Below are 18,051 nucleotides of genomic sequence, written 5' to 3' on the forward strand. Positions count from 1 at the left end.
GTTTTGACACGGCAGCAGACAGGGAGATGGTCCTGTCACACTTCTTTGTTGCAGTAAAGCCCTTATTTCAGTCTGTCTTCTTGCTGTGACACACGGTGCTTTCAAGTACAAACCAAGCCCTTGTGAGACAGAGCTGGCAGAACTGTGGGACAGAAAACACACGAGCTAGGTCGAGGCACGTCTAGATCCTGCTTGTGTTGTTTCCTGGCTGGCCGGCCGGCCGTCGGCCTAGAACTTCACTTTGCCTCCTGCCTGAAGTGCGGGTGCCGCCACCTGGCTTCTCAAGTTGTGAGAAATTAAAGACTGACGTGCCCACGTGTGTTCGCGTGCTTTTACGTGACTTACTCTTTCCAGGTCCTGGCTTACGTCCACCACTAGGCTTGAGGGAATACGCGCCGGGCATTCCACCTGGGAAGCGGGACCTGCCTCTCGACCCTCGAGAATTTCTCCCGGGACACACACCTTTTAGACCTTTAGGCTCTCTTGGCCCGAGAGAGTACTTTATTCCCGGTACTCGACCACCACCGCCAACCCACGGCCCCCAGGATTATCCGCCTCCACCTGCTGCAAGAGACTTCCTGCCTTCTGGCTCCAGAGACGAGCCCCCCGCTGCCTCACAGAGCAGCAGCCCGGACTGTTCACAGGCTTTAAAACAGAGCCCGTAACTCTGACCTCTGACGTTCAGTCTGAGAGAAAGTGGGCTGGGCACATTGGTTACGGTAAAGGATTTCATTGGCTTCAGAATCCAGAAGTTTATTTTAAAAGGTATGTTTTTAGAACCAAGCTGCCCTGGCAGTGTGCATTTTTGAGCCAAACAATTGAAAAATACCATTTACCCCCCTAAATAAAAACCACCTCATAAGCTAGAGCCTTCTGACAACCTTGAAATGTGCAATAAAGAATACCTGTGTTCTAGTTAACGTAGCGCGTAACTGCTCCATGATTTAGAGTCCTGAGAAATATGAACATTTCCTGTGGAAATGCTAGAACATGTATTTCCATTTATTATCCTGTTTTTAGTGTGCACCAGTTGAATACAGAGCAATGGTGTTTATAAGCTTGGTTTTTTAAAATATCTGGTCGCAAAGACTGTTACGCTAAAAATGTTTACTAAAAGATCATTAACTCTCCCTTCTTGCTGAAGTTCTTTGTAGTAATAGTTCATAAAAATTTGGTTATTAGTATTTCCCAAGTGTCTGTCGATTCATTGGATTGCTTTCTCACGAGGACTGTGCCATCTTGGAACCGTGTAAACACGGGCTCCCAGAGCTGGAGTCGTGACCCGGCGGCAAGCTCCCTGCTGCTCACTGTGGGGGGGGGGGTGGGGGGGGGGTCAGCCTAACGTCCCCCTGGGAACACCACAACCGCGCGTCTCCCTTGACCTTCAGGGAGGCCTGTGGGCCCTTACTGTACGGCATCCGTGTGCTTTCCGGTGACTTTCGTTGCCTGGGTGAGAATGCTCTCCTGAGGATGAGTTTCCATCGGGGAAGAGTCGTCTGACCTGATGTTACCTTTACCATTCTTGCTTTGAGGGTGCAAAACAGAAAACTGAACAGGATGTGTTGTGACCATAAGAAGTAAGGAAATTTCTTTTTAAAAAAGTAGAATGTAGTATTTCTCCCATCCTTTGCCTCTGGTTTTCAAGGAATATGGGGGAAAGGATCGGAAGAGGGCACTACTCTGAGAAAGGGTGGTTTAGGACCTCAGTTCTTCCTGTTGACTACCAACCACTCCCACATCAAGACTGGAATGTTGGCACTTAGATCTGAAAATCGGTAAGCCTACGAATCTGGGATTATGCCATATTTAAAGTCCTAACTATCCCCATTTCTATGCCACGTCTTTGAAACAACGTTTACGATTTAATCAAAATTAGAAAAGGCTGGTATTCACTACTGAGGCTATGCTTTCCCCTTCTCCGAAGTTCTGTGACATCCTGATACTACTGAAACCTAGACCATGACTTGTCGTAAATTTAATGTACTAACAACACGCTATGAAATAAATACTAAAGCTTAGCTGTGAAACAAAGATCTCTCTTTGTACTAAACTAACAAATACCACTTTAGGAAGATAACCATTGAAAGAAGACCACTCTTCAAAATTCTTAAGGAATACAGAAGTAGTTCCGCAGGAAGAGAATTCATATGTAGGTCTTCCCATTTCATGTCAAGAGAGGAAACGTAAGAGGAACACCTCCATACTTAATCGCATAGGTTGTTTTTAACTGGGTAAAATACGATTAAGTCCGCAAATGCAACTTTTGAATATGTCGGTCTCTGGACACAAAAATTAGGCAGTTCGTACGATGTCTCGTATATAGTGTTAGAATATAGGTCATACCTGCTAGGAGAGAGAAGCAAGTAGGAAAGGTGCATTAGATCTATTTTAAAATCAGAGCCAGTCTTTTTTGCCGCGAACTTTTTCCGGGGTCTGTCCTGTATCTCCTATTTCTGCACAGTCCGTGACCTGTAGAGCAACTCGAGTACCTACCGCTCACCCGAGCCGCTGTGAGCCTGCCGTAGTCGGCGCCCAGCCCAGCCTCGGACGGCACCGCCGCCGCCGCAGCAGGGTCCAGGGGAGCCCAGCGCCTGGGGGGTGGAGGTGGGGGAGGGGGTCCCTGGGCTCCAGCCGTTCCAGAAGCCGTCACCGGCTAAGCGTGGATCTGGGCTTAGTGGCTAAACCCATCTCGTTTCTGAGGCAGCCGTGTTTCGGCCTGAAAGCATTTCGACCACAGCGACCGTTCAGTAGCTGAGTTTTTTCATTGGAAAGTGAAAAGTAGTTGGTGGGAAGCACCGTGTTCTGGGTCTACTGCTTCGAGGTGATCACTTGTTCTGTCATTCCGTTCGGGTCTGAATTAAAGCTCGGCTAATCACAGCATCCATTAAACTTCTTTAATACTGGTGTGAAAGGCAACTGTAGTTCATACAGACCATTTATGTGAATGACAGGAGATGCTCCTTCATATAAGTTATCACTGACATACATGTCTTACGGTCTATGAGAAAAGAGAAAGACCAACGTATCAGTTTTGCTACATTTTAATAGTAGGTACTTCACGGGATTATTTTCTCGGTCTCGTCAGCAACATCGAACAGAAGGGACTGCGTGCTCTCCAGGCTACAGCGTGCCGTCAAGCACCTCAGGACGTTTACACGACTTGGAGAAAATGTGGTTCTTGCCCCTTGAGGAGCTGGCGGTCTGGGGGCCGACAGCTCCCGCTCTGAGGGTGGAGTGAACAGCAAGGTAATTTATTAAGGCAAATTCTTCCCCTCGAGCTATCGTGGACTGAATCATCTTGGGATTAGTCTAATCAAAACGAGAGAAAGGATTAATTTGGCTGGGAATTCCTCCAGGCTCACAGTTTATAACCCCCCTCTTGGAACAGAACTGACAGACAACGGAAGGCAAAGACCAGCTCTCGAGAAGCGCTCAAGGGCTAGAACACTTCATTGTGGCTACTTATTTTAAAAAGCAAACGCCGAAGGGACGCCTAGGGTTCTTCGGCTAGTTGAAAAACAGGCCAAGGACTGGCGCTGCATTCCCCTCATGCTAGCACTGGGCATTTAAAATAGTATTAAATATGTGGGTTCTACGTCTGACCCACGGAAAGCCCACCCCAAACCTTCCTGTCCCGTGTATCAAATATCTACCTCGGGTGTACTCTGGAAGTTTTATTTACGCCCCATTAAGTCAAAAGTAATGTAAATAGTCAAATTATAGTAAGCTCATGACCTGCGTATTTCCCTAGGGATGAAAGTCAGTATATCTGGGAAATAAATGGCGATCCTATCTACCTACGTAAAGAAACCACAGAGGAGCTCCAGGTTTTGCACGCTCCCCACTTGAAGAAGAGGGGTGCAGGCTTTAAGGTTTCACAATCAGTTGTCAGAAAAACAGCAGTTATTCCTGCAGTGTCTCGTCAGCATCGGACTCGGGTTAACACGACTCAGAAGACGTTACGGAGCCGTCCAGACACCTGCAGTTGTTCTGAGACGGTTCCACCGTGAACGCTGGAGTCGCCCTCAGGACAGCGGTGTGTGTGACGTAGCGGACCCGCCCGTCGACTGGACCACAAATCCGCGCTCTCGAAAGCGATCCGGTCATCTGGAACGCTCCCACAGGGGACACCGATCCGGCCAAGGCACACGATTTCTAAACAGGAGAACTAGAGATCGGGGTGAATTCAGGCCACGTCTGAGGAGCCGCCTATACAATTCCAGACTGACCTCCCTGGGCAGCAAAATCTGGTCCAGTTCCTCTCGGGAAAGTTTCACACCATCCCACCCACATCAGCCCAAAGTCTGGCGTTAACTCAAAAAACCAAAAAAGCATACTGGAGCAGAAGTGAACCGACGTGTACATTCTAGCACAATCTTATTGCTGTATTAGTTTCGAAGGTGAGCACATCCTACGACAGCAGTGTTGTTCCAGGAAGCAGGGCAGGAACAGCGGTAAGTTAGAAGAGAGACTACGAATTGCACACACACTAGAAAAGTAAAAACAGGTTTCAAAACTACAACAAGCCTGTATCCAAAGGGGTCGTCCGTGTCAGCGGCGTGCGGACTGTGAATGCTGCGGACTCGCTCTGGCCTCCCGGCGTGGGCGCGGCCTGCTTCCTGCCTGGCGGAGGGGGCTGTGCTACACGAGCTAGGATGGTCTCTACTGAGTGGTAGGATTCACAGACGTTCCAGGTCACCCATGTCAGGATCATTCCTTGTGCAAAGTCTGATGTAGGTGAAGATAAAGTGGTTTCTTGGTCAATAACTGCAATTTCTTTCTTTTAAAGTCAGTGGGTTTCTTGTATCTGTAACCACAGTAGAAAGATCATGGTTTAAAACACTTTGAGAGCTGACCTAGTCTTTGGTCACATACCGAGAAGAACTACTAGTCACCGTTAAACTAGCATGAATCCTGCGTGTGCGTCACTTACAGTTCTATTACAATCGGCCCCGCTTTAATTTCATCCATCTCCATGAAAGCAAAGCACTTGGTGCTGGTGAACCTTTTTTTAGGCTTGTAGTGTTTGAATTCAAAGAAGATAGCTGCACCTAAGGGATTAAAACAGACCACATTAGCCACAGACGCAGACTTTCACGTGCCCACACATTTCTCTTCTCCGATCAGATCACCGGAAGCGCATGGAGAAGCAGCAGGCGGCATAATTTACAAAGTAACCTTTGTCAAACAATCGCCCTGATGCTAGGACTCTCCTCATCACCCAAAGCTCTTCTCCGTCTGAACGCAGTGACCTCTGTCCACATCCTCCCAGTCCTACAAAGCACAGCAGAACTTCCTGAGCTGGGCGGCCTCAAGATCTCATGCACGTTCCCACACGGGTAGGATCGTAAGCCACCGAAGGACAGAACCTCTTCAATAGCACAGAATGAACACACAGGATGCTTGTGAAGTATTAACATTATCCACAGAAACTCACTAAGTGGCAGAGGCCTGTAAGCGTTCATGAAAAAATTCAAGCTTACGTCATTTCTCCTGCTGAGAGAAAAGCTCAAAAATTCAACTTTTTTGAGTGTCTCAGAGTTCAAACAACATAGATCGTGTGTCGGTTCAGTTTTTAACTGCCATCTACTTCCTAGGACCTTTTAAGAGTGTTCGGAGCACTGTCCTGTTTTTCCCAGAATCCCCTATGTTTGGGTACCGATGGCGTATCGGAAGGCAAAGTCTGGAGAGCAAGCCTATTCCTGCGTCACCCCTTCCCCAATGAGCAGGCGGGGAGGAAAAATTCACACGTTCTGACCTCCCCAAAGATAAGCCCAACGGATCAGCTCTCCCCACAGAAAGCAGCTCAAAACAGAATAAGCTGCCTCGTCAACGTGGGCACGAACAGTTACTTTCTAAAGAGGGCGTGGAAACTAGTTGGGGGGAAGCTGGGGTCTCACTCTCAGCCGGCTACTTAATTCTGCCTGCACCGCAGCGGTGCCAGATCTTGCTTGGCTTTTAAGGACGACATGCATCCGGTACCTAAACCGGTGACAGAACCCACGGGTGACAAGAGGTTTAACGTTCAGAAATGTGTGTGCAGTCCTGGCACCCGGGTCCGCCTGTCCCAGCAGGCAGCGGGACGTGGCTGAGGCAGAGGTGGGCACACTCGACCCTCGACCGCCCCGGCACCTGCCATCCCCAGGAGCGTGACCTTCCGGGTCTACAAAAGGGTCCCTTCTCTTTCCCCTCCGATGGTAGTAAGTGAGGCAAGTTTGGGATTAAAAACCTTAAACAGATTTTTAAGACGGCAGATCACATTTCTTAGTCTCTGCAGCTATGGACCCATCTGCTTGTCCGCACGCCTGTGTCTGGGGTCTGAATAAATGTGAAAATAAAGTCACATTTGACAACAGGACCGAGGTCCAAATACGATGCCATCCTCTCAAGGAACTTAGTCATGCGCATCGTGAGTAGGTAATATATTTCCGGCATCCCTGGTGGGCACTGCTTTGTTCTTTGTGGCATTTAGAAGAAAGAAGAGAATGTGAAAGGGGACTAGTGTACAGAGATGAACGGAAATGCTTGGAAACATGAAAAAAGTTTTCATTTCAGTTGCGACTATAGTAACACTGTCCACCATAAATTCAAAGCTAAAGAAAATGAACGGAATCAAATTCTGAATACAGTTGTACTTTCAGCATCTTGGGAGTCAAGTCCTCAGGAACACAGCACCAAAAAACCCGGGGAAGCGAGCCCACGAAATGCTCCCCGTCTCTCCATATCAGAAACACTTCCCAAAGCAAGGGACTTAAATGCAAATGTTTTCACATTTTCATGCAGAAGGCAGAACTGCGCGCTGCAACGTCTTGGACCTGGGTCCTTAAGCACATCCACCTCTGTATTCTTCTAACAGCGATTCGCAAACTTTGGCGCACCTCGGAATCGTGTAGAAGACCCCCCAGAACCAGAGCGCGGGGCCCAGCCCGGGGGGGGGGGGGGGCAGGACTCAGGAGGGCCTGCCACTCACACCTGGAGCCACTGCACCGACGGACCCCGGGGAAGACCGTCGTTCGGGGTGGAGCAGAGGCCACGGCAGCACCGGATCCGAGAAGTAAAATGTCAACTATTTTAGAGGATGGAGCGATCGTTCAAGAGGCTCTTCTGTATCTTGTGCGAGCTTCTTGCAAAGCGTGAAAACGTCAACAACCTCCAGGGAATCTGGGGTGAGAAAGGGCCCGAGGCCTTTTCACAGAACACGACGGTCCCCCCCCCCCCCGGGGCAGGCGGCTCGGAGAAGCATTCGGTCCCAGGAGCCATCTGACTTGGAAGCGGAACTTCACCTTTTCCAAACTTTGCTTTTGCTCCTTCCCATCCTCCTCCTGACCAAGCACAAGGTGCGGGGTCCTCCTTCCCAAAAACTGCAGCTGGAAAAACAACTTGTTCTGTCAACTGTCAGCCTCCACTGCCGAGGAGCCTGAGGGAGCCGCTGCCCCCTCTGCCCCTTAGGATGCAGAAAACTTCATTTGGTTCATTGTTCACGATGATGAGGTTTATTATCAAAGACCGTTTTTTGTTTTGTTTTTTTACATTTATTTATTTTTGAGAGACAGAGAAAGAGCATGAGCGGGGGAGGGGCAGAGAGAGAGGGAGACACAGAATCCAAAGGAGGCTCCAGGTTCCGAGCTGTCGGCACAGAGCCCGACGCGGGGCTCGAACCCACAGACCGCAAGATCATGACCTGAGCCGAAGTCGGTCGCTCAACCGACTAAGCCACCCAGGCGCCCCCAAGACCATTTTATTATCTAACGGTTATCTATGACACAACTAGCTAATACAATGCCTAATTCCCACGTCTGAAAAATCGATATTGCGTTCAAGTCAATGAACACCGTATGACATGTACTTCTGCCGACCGCGCTAGGCCACCGGGCACAGAAACACCAACGGGAGGAGGACTCTGGCCACGAGAAGCCAATGCAATGATTTATCATCACGAACCAACCTTTGGTTAATTTTTCAACATGCTTCTGGAGCTCAATGTCCACATTAAAATGAACATACGTATCTTCTTTTCTTGAAGCCACAGGAGTATCTTGCACAGGAGTTAAATCTATGCCATTCAGATCTAGAGAGGAAAGAAGAGTTTCAAATACAGAGACTCAAAAACTGCAAATGAACCACAGAGCGTTACGTTTCCTCCAGAGGCCTGGCAAAAGCAGAGAGGAGATTCTTGGATAACAGACACTCCCTTTGGCGTGAACGGGTTCCTACAGAGCTTCTGGTGTCCGGAGGTGTTGGGGTGGGGGGGGCAGGGGGCTGGGGACAGGGATGGTGGCGGGGGCGCGGGGGGGCGGGCTCGGGGCCAAGGGCGAGGAAGCCCTGCCGTGACTGGGTGCAAGTGCAAGTCTGAAGCGACAAAATTCGATCCTTATTAAGAGGTGAAAAGAACTCTTGTCGTCCTTCGGCCACTACCCTGTTGTCTGCAATACAAATTTGGAACGTGAATCCTATTCCACGGTGGGGCCCCTACCCCTATTTTCCAACCCTGATCAAGTGCATGGTGTGGAAAGGCCTCTAATCGAACATGACCAGAATTCCCCTGTTGTACTCAAGTCAGAGCCCAAACAATGGACATGGAAGCTGCCAATGAAACCGTTCCCTAAACGGGTAATTTTTTATACGCATTACCTACATTCTGATTGTATCTGCTATAAAGTAACCTGATTTACAACAACCGGATGGTACACCGTGTGTGGTGGGTGGCTTTAGTTTCCTGCAGCCAGGAATCTGCCAGCTTAATCAGATTCAACATGGACTCACTTAACGTCTGGCGTTTCTGTATGATTCCACAGACTCCTATCTTAGGGAACTTAAAACAATTTCGTACATTCGATTATTTCAGCTCCTAAACACGTTTACCCAAAAACACGTTTCGGTTCAACATGTACGCAAGAGGAACATCATATCTACCCTCATCATTACGCTTTTCTGTTTCACAGTGTGCAGTCCCACATGAGATATGAGGTTTACGAATGGCCTATCAAATAACGGTGGGTATGAATACTTTCCAGTAGACCAGGGATTTGATAGCTGCTAACAGCAGAGGTTCAAGTATTGAGCAGCAGTTGGGTGGAGCATGGGGTCCCCACGTCAAGAGTCTTCTCTGTGTCTGAACTCACGTTTCTTTTATGAGATACTACTGAGCCCACGGGACGGAATTTACTTCTACGACTGGTAAAAGTTCCTTCCGTGTAATGTCAGTCCCTGTTTCCTTGGTTTGCCTCAAAGTGCAGACGGACTGAGATTATTTGTGCAGTTACGTCTGAATAAAAGTATGACAACTTCATGTGCAGTCACCCAATAATCGTTTCTAGAAGACCAATGGCAGCTTCACAATAAAGTGCTGGATGAAAGGCGTTGACACCAGCAAATGCTTTCAATCAGTGTGCTGTCCATCTTAAACCAAAGACTAAAAAAGCGGTTTTCAAGGAATCACTGGTGTGTCCCACTGGACAGGAGAAAAAACAAATCCTCAAGACAATCACCCTTAATAAGAAACACATCACTTTTTAATGCCCCTCAGGATGACGTTCAGATATGGATGTTTATAGACGCGTCCCACTTCCTGTCTCCAGGGATGATGCACCGGAGGCCTGATTCTCACCCACCCCTGCAGGGCTCCTCTGTGCCTCAAGCATTACAGCAGGAAGCAGAGAACCCGGAGGGGAGGGTGGGGGGGGTTGGGGGGCGGTGGGGGGGGGGGTGCGGGTGGGGGGGGTTGGGGGGTGGGGGCAGTGGGGGGGGGGGTTGACAGGAGAACATGGGGCTTCGCAAAGAAAACCACACACCCTGAGAAGGTGAGCAGAAGGATCTGCTATTAAAGACAGCGTGTATGTCTAGTCAGTGTCTATGTCCAGATGGAATTTTAAGAATATAGACACATACGGGGTGCTGGGTGGCTCAGTCAGTTGAGCTCTGGCTCTTGGTTTCGGCTCAGGTCATGATCTCACATTTCGTGAGTTCGAGCCCCACGATGGGCTCTGAGCGGACAGTGTGGAGCCTGCTCGGGATTCTCTCTCTCCCTCCCTCTCCCCTCCCCTGCTCACGCTGTCTCTGTCTCTCCCAAAAAGATAAAAAAAAGAGATTTACAAAAACACCCTCAAAAGCAACTGTGCATGAAGGTTATAAATAACAAAGTATTTTTAGTAAACCTCTCAGAAATATTCAGTGAAGGAAAGAGGACAGCTTCCCAGGGATTTTACCTCGGTGTAGAATGAACTCAAATGAGTTGTCGCAGAGGCGAGAACCCACCCCCACAGCCCCTCACGTCCCAAACGAGAATCAACATTATAAAATTCACAAGAGGCGAAAATGTACACAGAGTTATTTACCCTTTACACTAACTGTAATATAGGGGTCGATGCACTGCCCCGCATCCTTCAGACCGATTTTCTCAATTCTGATAGTGAGTAACGTCATTCCCGGTTCTGACGGCAGCCTTGGCAATAAAGTACCTGACAACAGAACAGCAAAGAAAGTGAGCCCCACCAGCAAGTTCAGAGTCAGTATTTTAACAACCCATAGAAGACAGAACCTTGCTCTCACCTGACTCGGTAACCAGCCAGCCCTTAACTGGGGTTTCTGAAACTCCCAAACACTCAACGTTATTCTTTTGGACAAGTATTTAATGTAACACAAGACACATCTACGCTTCCTTAATTCATATTCAACACCAAAGTGTAAGTAAGTCCAGTTTGTTAAAGATTCAACTCACTAACTTCAGGAAGTCCAATTACAAATTACCACACACTTAATACACTCCTACACACACACACGTCACCTGTACTTACAAACGTAACATAGATTTCGTATCTCTATATGAAGTAGGAGAAAAAAAAAACAGAAAGAGCTTTTCAAACTCTTGTATTATCCCAAAGTTTGAGAAACATAACACCAGAGTCAATCAATAGATCTTTTAGTTATTAACGGAGGAAATAACTTACAACGTAGTATTTGTGTATTTAATTAAATAATTTTCTAGTCTGACCTCCCACCCCTTTCTGCACCCTATTCTGTATGACCTGTTCTCTTGGAAGTTAATCCTGCTGAGACGGCACGCACGAGAGGGAGTGCACGCTGGCAATCTCCTGGATGCACGCATCAACTAAGCTTTCTAAAACTGAAAATGCCCTGGACCCACACACACGTTCCCGACCGTGATCTGAAGGAAGACATAACTGTACAGTTTGTTAGCTTATTTCTTATCATTACAGAGAACAGAGGTGGAAAAGTCGATTTGAATCTAATACATATACAGCATCTCAAACTACAGAAGCTAACATTTATCGAGGACTTTCACTGACATTCTCCCAATTTCTATCCAACCACGTGTTATCCTACTTTTAATGATGAAGTATTTGAAATGTGTGAATCGATCCACTTACTGCCTTCAAAAGAGTACATTTAATTAACTGCAAACAGGCTTGAGTGGATTTGGGGGGAGGGAGGAGGTGATAAAAACGCCCTCAAGTCGGATCTATGAAACCACGACAAGATATACAACACTACAGATCAGAAGCCACGGAACTGTACCCTTCGAATGAGTGGATTTTACGCCATGAAAATTACTACAAACGTCCCAGAGTCTTCACTGGTGACACTTGTGAAAACTTCTAGCTAATGAAAAGTCGGAAGTGAGGAGGCCAAAAGGGAACACTGAGAGCAGCATTCCACACCGCTTCAAAGGTGAAATTACGTTACCTTTTCACATGAAACAGATCTTGGCCATCTTGCCATATTTTAACACATTTTCAATAGTCAAACGTTTTCTCATATTAAAGATAAGAGGTCTCTTACTGCATCCACTGTCTCCTTCAAATATGTTAATTGGCGAAAACTGACAAACATCAGAAGAGCAAATGAAACAAGGACGTGGCTTCATGGAAACCGGAAAGCAGGCATCCGGGAACCGTCACTTAGGCCAAAAGATACACACTACCCCAGGGGCTCCCTTCTATCACCACCCAAAGTTCTTCTCATCCTTCACTATCCTGGCTTTCAAAATAATTACCGAAAAGCACAGTGTAATGATGTTCTGCCTGCTTCTGCCGGTAGCTGTAACTTGTTCGCCTGTTGACCGCACGGTACGGGGGTATATGGTACGTGGGGTTTATCAACGTAGCACAGTTTCTGTACTCATTCTTCTGTTGGCAGGCATTAAGAGGGGCTCCAAGTTTGGAAATTGTTTGGACCAATGCGGCTGTAACATCCCTGCGCACATATTCTAATGTATGTGAGCACACATTTGCAAAAGAGAGGGACCACCAAGTCACGCAGGGCATCGCCCCCCTTTTTACCACGTAAAGACAACCTGTGTCCGAAGTGCTTGTGCAGAGGCCCACTTCAGCACTGCACCCACAGCCCCACCCTCCAGGACACCCTTCTCTTTGGTCCGTTTAAGGTGTGGAGAAACGTTGATCCAGTTTTAATAGGCACTTCTCCAATGACTGACTGAGGTGGAGGCGCTTTTCGTTTCAGAATGAGCATTGGGGGTGCCTGGGTGGCTCAGTCGGTTCAGCGTCCGACTCTTGATTTTGGCTCAGGTCATGATGGCACGGTGGGTGGAATCGAGTCCCGCCTCGGGCTCTGTGCCGACAGCCCGGAGCCTGCTTGGCATATTCTCTCTCTCTCTCTCTCTCTCTCTCTCTCTGTCCCTCCCCTGCTTACTCACTTCCTCTCTCTCTCTCAAGATAAATAAACCTAAAAAAAAAATTTAGGATGAGCATTTGGATTTCCTCTTTACTGAAGTATCTGTTCGATTATTTTGCACATCTTTTATTGGAATGTTCACCTTTGTCTTATTTGCAAAAGTTCTCTCATGTTTTCATACAAGCTTTTGTTGGATGCGTGTTTTGTAAATAGCCTCTCAGTGACTTACTTTAAAAAGAAACTTTTTATTGAAGGATTATATATTAAAAAGTATATAAATTGTGTACAAATTCTAAGTACAGCTTAATGGATTTTCACAAAGTGAACACACCTGCATAACTGCCACCAGATCCAGGAAAGATCTTCCCAGCACGCCAGGAGCCCTCCTTGTGTCCCCAGCACAACCGAACCACTATCTCCCCTAAGAGATGACAACCATTCTTGACCTTCTAACACCAAAGATTAGTTTTATATGTTTAAAATGCCTTTCTCTGTTAATGGTGTCTTCTAATTACAATACATGCTCAATGTTAATACAATCAATTTCTTTTTAAATTTTTTTTACACTTATTTTTTTTTTGAGAGAGAGAGAACACAAGCGGGGGAGGGGAAGAGAGAGAAGGAGACACAGAATCCGAAGCAGGCTCCAGGCTGTCAGCACAGGGCCTGATGTGGGGCTCGAACTCACCAACTGTGTGATCATGACCTGAGCCAAAGTCGGACGCCTAACTGAGCCACCCAGGAGCCCCTATAATCAATTTCTTAACTCTAAATTCCTTTATACTCACTGCTTTCTGTGTCCTATTCAAGAATCCTTCCCCATTCCAAGATCACGAAGGTATTTTCTTATCTTGTAAGAGCCTTATTGTTTTTCCATCTGCATTTAATTCTACAATCCACTTTGAATACATGTTTGTCTTTGGTGTGTGGAAGGAGCCCAAGCCCATTCTGTCCAACATGGACACCCAACTGTCCCAGCACCACTTATTTAAAAGCCCGTCATTTCCCCCATTGATCCACAGGGCACCTCGATCACAAATCAAGCGTGGGCTGTTCTGGGCTTTCCATTCTGCTTCACAGGACCATCTCTTAAACTTGCAAGGCTATGTAGTTTCTTAATGACTGTAACTTTGTAAGAAGCCTTGACATTTGGTAAAGCAAATTCTCCCCTCGACATTACTTTTCAAGGGGCAACTATATTTGGCCCTTTGCATTCCCATGTAAGTTATAAAAACAGATCTCAAGTTCTTTAAAAAAAAAACCTTTGGAATTTCAGCGAAGTTCAGATCGATTTTACAAACAGTCACATCTTTATAAACTGCTTCTTCTAATCCATGAACTGAAATATACCTTTCAATTTATTAAAAAGACAACATCTCTTGATAGTTTTATTATTTTCTTCACAAACATCTTATACTTTTTTTAATTTTAATTTTTTAAATTTGCATCCAAATTAGTTAGCATATAGTGCAACAATGATTTCAGGAGTAGATTCCTTAGTGCCCCTTACCCATTTAGCCCCCCCCCCCCCCACACACACACCCTCTAGTAACCCTCTGTTTGTTCTCCATATTTATGAGTCTCTTATGTTTTGTCCCCCTCCGTTTTTATATTATTTTTGTTTCCCTTCCCTTATGTTCATATGTTTTGTCTCTTAAAGTCCTCATATGAGTGAAGTCATATGATTTTTGTCTTTCTCTAATTTCACTTAGAGTAATTTCACCCTCCAGTTCCATCCACGTAGTTGCAAATGGCAAGATTTCATTCTTTTTGATTGCTGAGTAATACTCCATTGTATATATACACCACATCTCCTTTATCCATTCATCCGTCGATGGACATTGGGCTCTGTCCATACTTTGGCTACTGTCGATAGTGCTGCTATAAACATCGGGGTGCATGTGTCCCTTCGAAACAGCACACCTGTATCCCTTGGATAAATACCTAGTGGTGCAATTGCTGGGTCGTAGGGTAGTTCTATTTTTAGCTTTTTGAGGAAACTCCATACTGTTTTCCAGAGTGGCTGCACCAGTTTGCATTCCCACCAGCAGTGCAAAAGAGTTCCCCTTTTTCCGCATCCTCACCAACATCTGTTGTTGCCTGAGTTGTTAATGTTAGCCATTCTGACAGGTTGAGGTGGTATCTCATTGTGATGATGAGTGATGTTGAGCATTTTTTCATGTGTCGGTTAGCCAGCTGGATATCTTTTTTGGAGAAGTGTCTATTCATGTCTTTTGCCCATTTCTTCACTGGATTATTTGCTTTTTGGGTGTTGAGTTTGATAGTTCTTTATAGATTTTAGATACTAACCCTTTATCTGATATGTCATTTGCGAATATCTTCTCCCATTCTGTCGGTTGCCTTTTAGTTTTTCTGATTGTTTCCTTGGCTGTGCAAAAGCTTTTATTTTGATGAGTCCCAATAGTTCATTTTTGCTTTTGTCTCCCTTGCCTCCGGAGACGTGCTGAGTAAGAAGTTGCTGCGGCCAAGATCCAAGAGGTTTTTGCCTGCTTTCTCCTTGAGGCTTCTGATGGCTTCCTGTCTTACATTGAGGTCTTTCATCCATTTTGAGTTTCTTTTTGTGACTGGTGTAAGACAGTGGTCCAGGTTCATTCTTCTGCATGTTGCTGTCCAGTTTTCCCAGCACCACTTGCTGAAGAGACCGTCTTTGTTTTATTGGATATTCTTTCCTGCTTTGTCAAAGATTAGTTGGCCATATGTTTGTGGGTCCATTTCTGGGTCCTCTATTCTGTTCCATCGATCTGAGTGTTCTTGTGCCAAAAGGTCTTATACTTCTTTTGTTGGATTACTAGGTATTTAACATTCTATGATACTCTAACAAAAGTTATTTCATTTTCTAAGCAATTGTTGCCTGTTTATAGATAGAATCAATTCTTAAGTACAGACTGTTTTTTTCTAACCAAGGAACCATGCATGCTAAACTTTCTTATTAATCCTAATTACTCACCTATTGATTCTTTTACATGTACTATGTATATATTCATCACATCTACAAATAAAGAAAAGGGATTTTCTGCCCCTAATGTTTATCTTTTATTTCTTTTTCTTCTCCTAGTACACTGGCTAGAACTTCCAGAACAACGTTAATAAAAAGACGTAATAGCCGGCACTCTTACTCCCGGCCTTGTTCTCGATCTGAAAAGGAAAGCTTCAATTTTTACCACTAAGTATGATTTTGGCTCTAAGTGTCCCTACAGAAGTGTTTTGTTCTCAGTCTGCCAGAATTTTTTAAACTCAAGAATAGATTTAGAATTTAATTTAAACATTTTCTGCACCGACTGAGAAGATGGAGATTTTTCCTCAATCCATTAAGGTGTATCACCTTGGTGTACTTTCTTTATTTCACAATATATTCTCAAAAATCACTCATTAGTTCATGGAGATTTTCCTACTTATTATCTATAGTGCTCTATGTATCAGAGTTTACTCCACCAATCTACGTATGGTATTTAGGTTGTTCCTAATATTTTACTATTACAAGTAATAGCACAATAAATAACCTGATGTATATGCCAGCCTTTTTTTTGTTCTTTGTTCTCATTTTATTGGAGGTATAACTTCAGAATAAATTATTAGAAGCAGGATTGCTGGACCTAAGAATAAAATGTCTACTTTTGTTGTCATCGATGAATTCCCCTCCAAAGGGGCTGTACCTTTTTGTACTCGCACCAGCCCCACAGCCTCCGCAACAGCAGTTTTAATTTGTATGTCTCTTACTATAAGTTACATATCTTTTCCCATGTTTAAGCGCTCTTTGTACGTATTTGTGTGTCTGTATGTGTGTGTAAACTGTCCATGGCCTTTGTGCAATTTTCTAATATGCTTGTGGCCTTTGTTGTCACAAGGTAAAGGTTTCTTATACATTAAGGTTGTTGGGTCCTTATTTGTCTTTTTTACTCTGATTATGGCTTTTCTGACAGTCAAAAGGGGACTGCTTATCCAACTTTAAAGCCAATGGTAGAGTCTCCTTTTACGAAAGCCTATGTTTTTCCCAAGTGAATATTAAAATTGTTTCCACATTAAAGAGGTAAATTTCATTCTTTTAGTTTCAAAAATAAAGGCGTACATATATTTAAGCCTACATAAGAGATAAATCAACACATTCAACGTAATAATTTTGAAAGAGCTAAGCCTGTATTTGAGCTTCTCACTTAATAGGAAAATGTTTTTTAAAATCTTGAAAATGGTGCCTTGGGCTATTTTTGAATTCATATTGTTTTGGCTTATGATTTAAGTAGCTTTACTATTCAACATTGTCAATACATTTGCTGGACATAAATAACAGGTTGTCAATTTATAACCTTTACTTAGATGAAATCTACCAAGCCTACCTTTAGAACAATTAAATCTCATTTTCGCTTAAGCCAGTTATTCAAAAGAAATTTATTGTTTGCCTGTGAGGTTTTAAATTTTTGAAAAGAGAAAGTAGTGTCAGGAAAGTTCAGATTCTTAAGCTTTTTTTTTCTTCAAGAAAGGTTGGCTGAAAGTCATTTTTGATTTTAAATGCGAAAAAACTACTCTGAGTCAATATTGTACCACATACGAAACCTCATTCCTCCTCAGCCTTACAGTGGTAGTGGTTACATAACTGTGCATTTGTCAAAACTCATAAGGCTGCGCACTAAAAATGACGAGTTAGATATGTAAATGATACTTCAATAAATCTGACTTTAAAAAGCCACAAAAAACTTACAATTCAAGAAATTATATAAACACAAAAGCGACAAATAAAAAGTCACAATTCCTAGAACCCTCTTGCTACCAAGATGCGGACACTGCCTAGGCATCGCTGAAATGTTGGATTCCCTCAAAGTAACAAGGAAAAAACTTTTTGTCTTGCTTTACAATTAAATGTTAAATGCCACCTTCCTATTTCAGTGGTGATTTCAATAGATATAATCTTACAAATTACTTTTTAATAACATTCATATCACAAACTAAATTCAGTTAATTAAACTAAACGTGCTCTTTCTTACTTTTAGGAAAAAGAAATTCAGGGAACAAAAGGTTTGGTAACCTTCCTGTGTCTCTAAAATGAGATATCACAATGCAATACCAGAATACAAAAATTTATTTAGCTTGGGTTTAATCTTACGGAGCAAATGGATTTAATTTATGGTGTTAGTTTCTTTTCAACTCAGCAACCCGAACCCCACAAAGACCTTAATCTGTACCATGGTTCGCATCATCTGCTAAGGATCCCGTTTGCCACAGAAGTGCAGTAAGTGAGCAAACAACCAAATCGGACTGAAATTTACAGCACTGGAAGCTACACCAATTACAACATGTGGCTTGAAAAGAGAATAACGGTTATTCAGTCAGTAAAACAGCAAAATGATTTCTCTCACCCCCTTGAAATTTCCTACGTAAATGACAAAA

At 44.6% G+C, this 18,051-nt stretch overlaps 2 protein-coding genes across 14 annotated transcripts in view; one reads left to right on the forward strand and one right to left on the reverse strand.

Annotated features, from left to right (window-relative positions):
* Window positions 1-920, forward strand: part of MIA3 (MIA SH3 domain ER export factor 3) — a 54,346-nt gene extending 53,426 nt beyond the window's left edge. For all 10 annotated transcript variants that reach the window (XM_042976173.1, XM_042976174.1, XM_042976179.1 and 7 more), the window contains one exon: window positions 355-920. In XM_042976173.1, the coding sequence (XP_042832107.1) occupies window positions 355-665 (311 nt within the window). In that variant the 3' untranslated portion in view covers window positions 666-920. The remainder of the gene's footprint in view (window positions 1-354) is intronic.
* A 1,960-nt stretch (window positions 921-2,880) lies between these two features.
* Window positions 2,881-18,051, reverse strand: part of AIDA (axin interactor, dorsalization associated) — a 39,200-nt gene continuing 24,029 nt past the window's right edge. The window contains exons 7-11 of one of the 4 annotated variants that reach the window (XR_006213938.1): window positions 10,335-10,457; window positions 7,946-8,068; window positions 4,934-5,051; window positions 3,802-4,807; window positions 2,881-2,998 (exon numbers count right to left, since the gene is read on the reverse strand). Coding sequence is in view for 2 of the 4 variants with exons in the window: in XM_042976183.1 (XP_042832117.1) it covers window positions 4,711-4,807; window positions 4,934-5,051; window positions 7,946-8,068; window positions 10,335-10,457 (461 nt within the window). In the remaining 2 variants the exon portion in view is untranslated. Of the gene's footprint in view, window positions 2,999-3,025; window positions 4,808-4,933; window positions 5,052-7,945; window positions 8,069-10,334; window positions 10,458-18,051 lie in introns of those variants that run through there. The other 3 variants (XR_006213937.1, XM_042976183.1, XM_042976184.1) reach the window with 3 other exon arrangements.

Source organism: Panthera tigris, chromosome F3 (assembly GCF_018350195.1).
Source record: "Panthera tigris isolate Pti1 chromosome F3, P.tigris_Pti1_mat1.1, whole genome shotgun sequence".
In the NCBI taxonomy this organism is placed as follows: domain Eukaryota; kingdom Metazoa; phylum Chordata; class Mammalia; order Carnivora; family Felidae; genus Panthera; species Panthera tigris.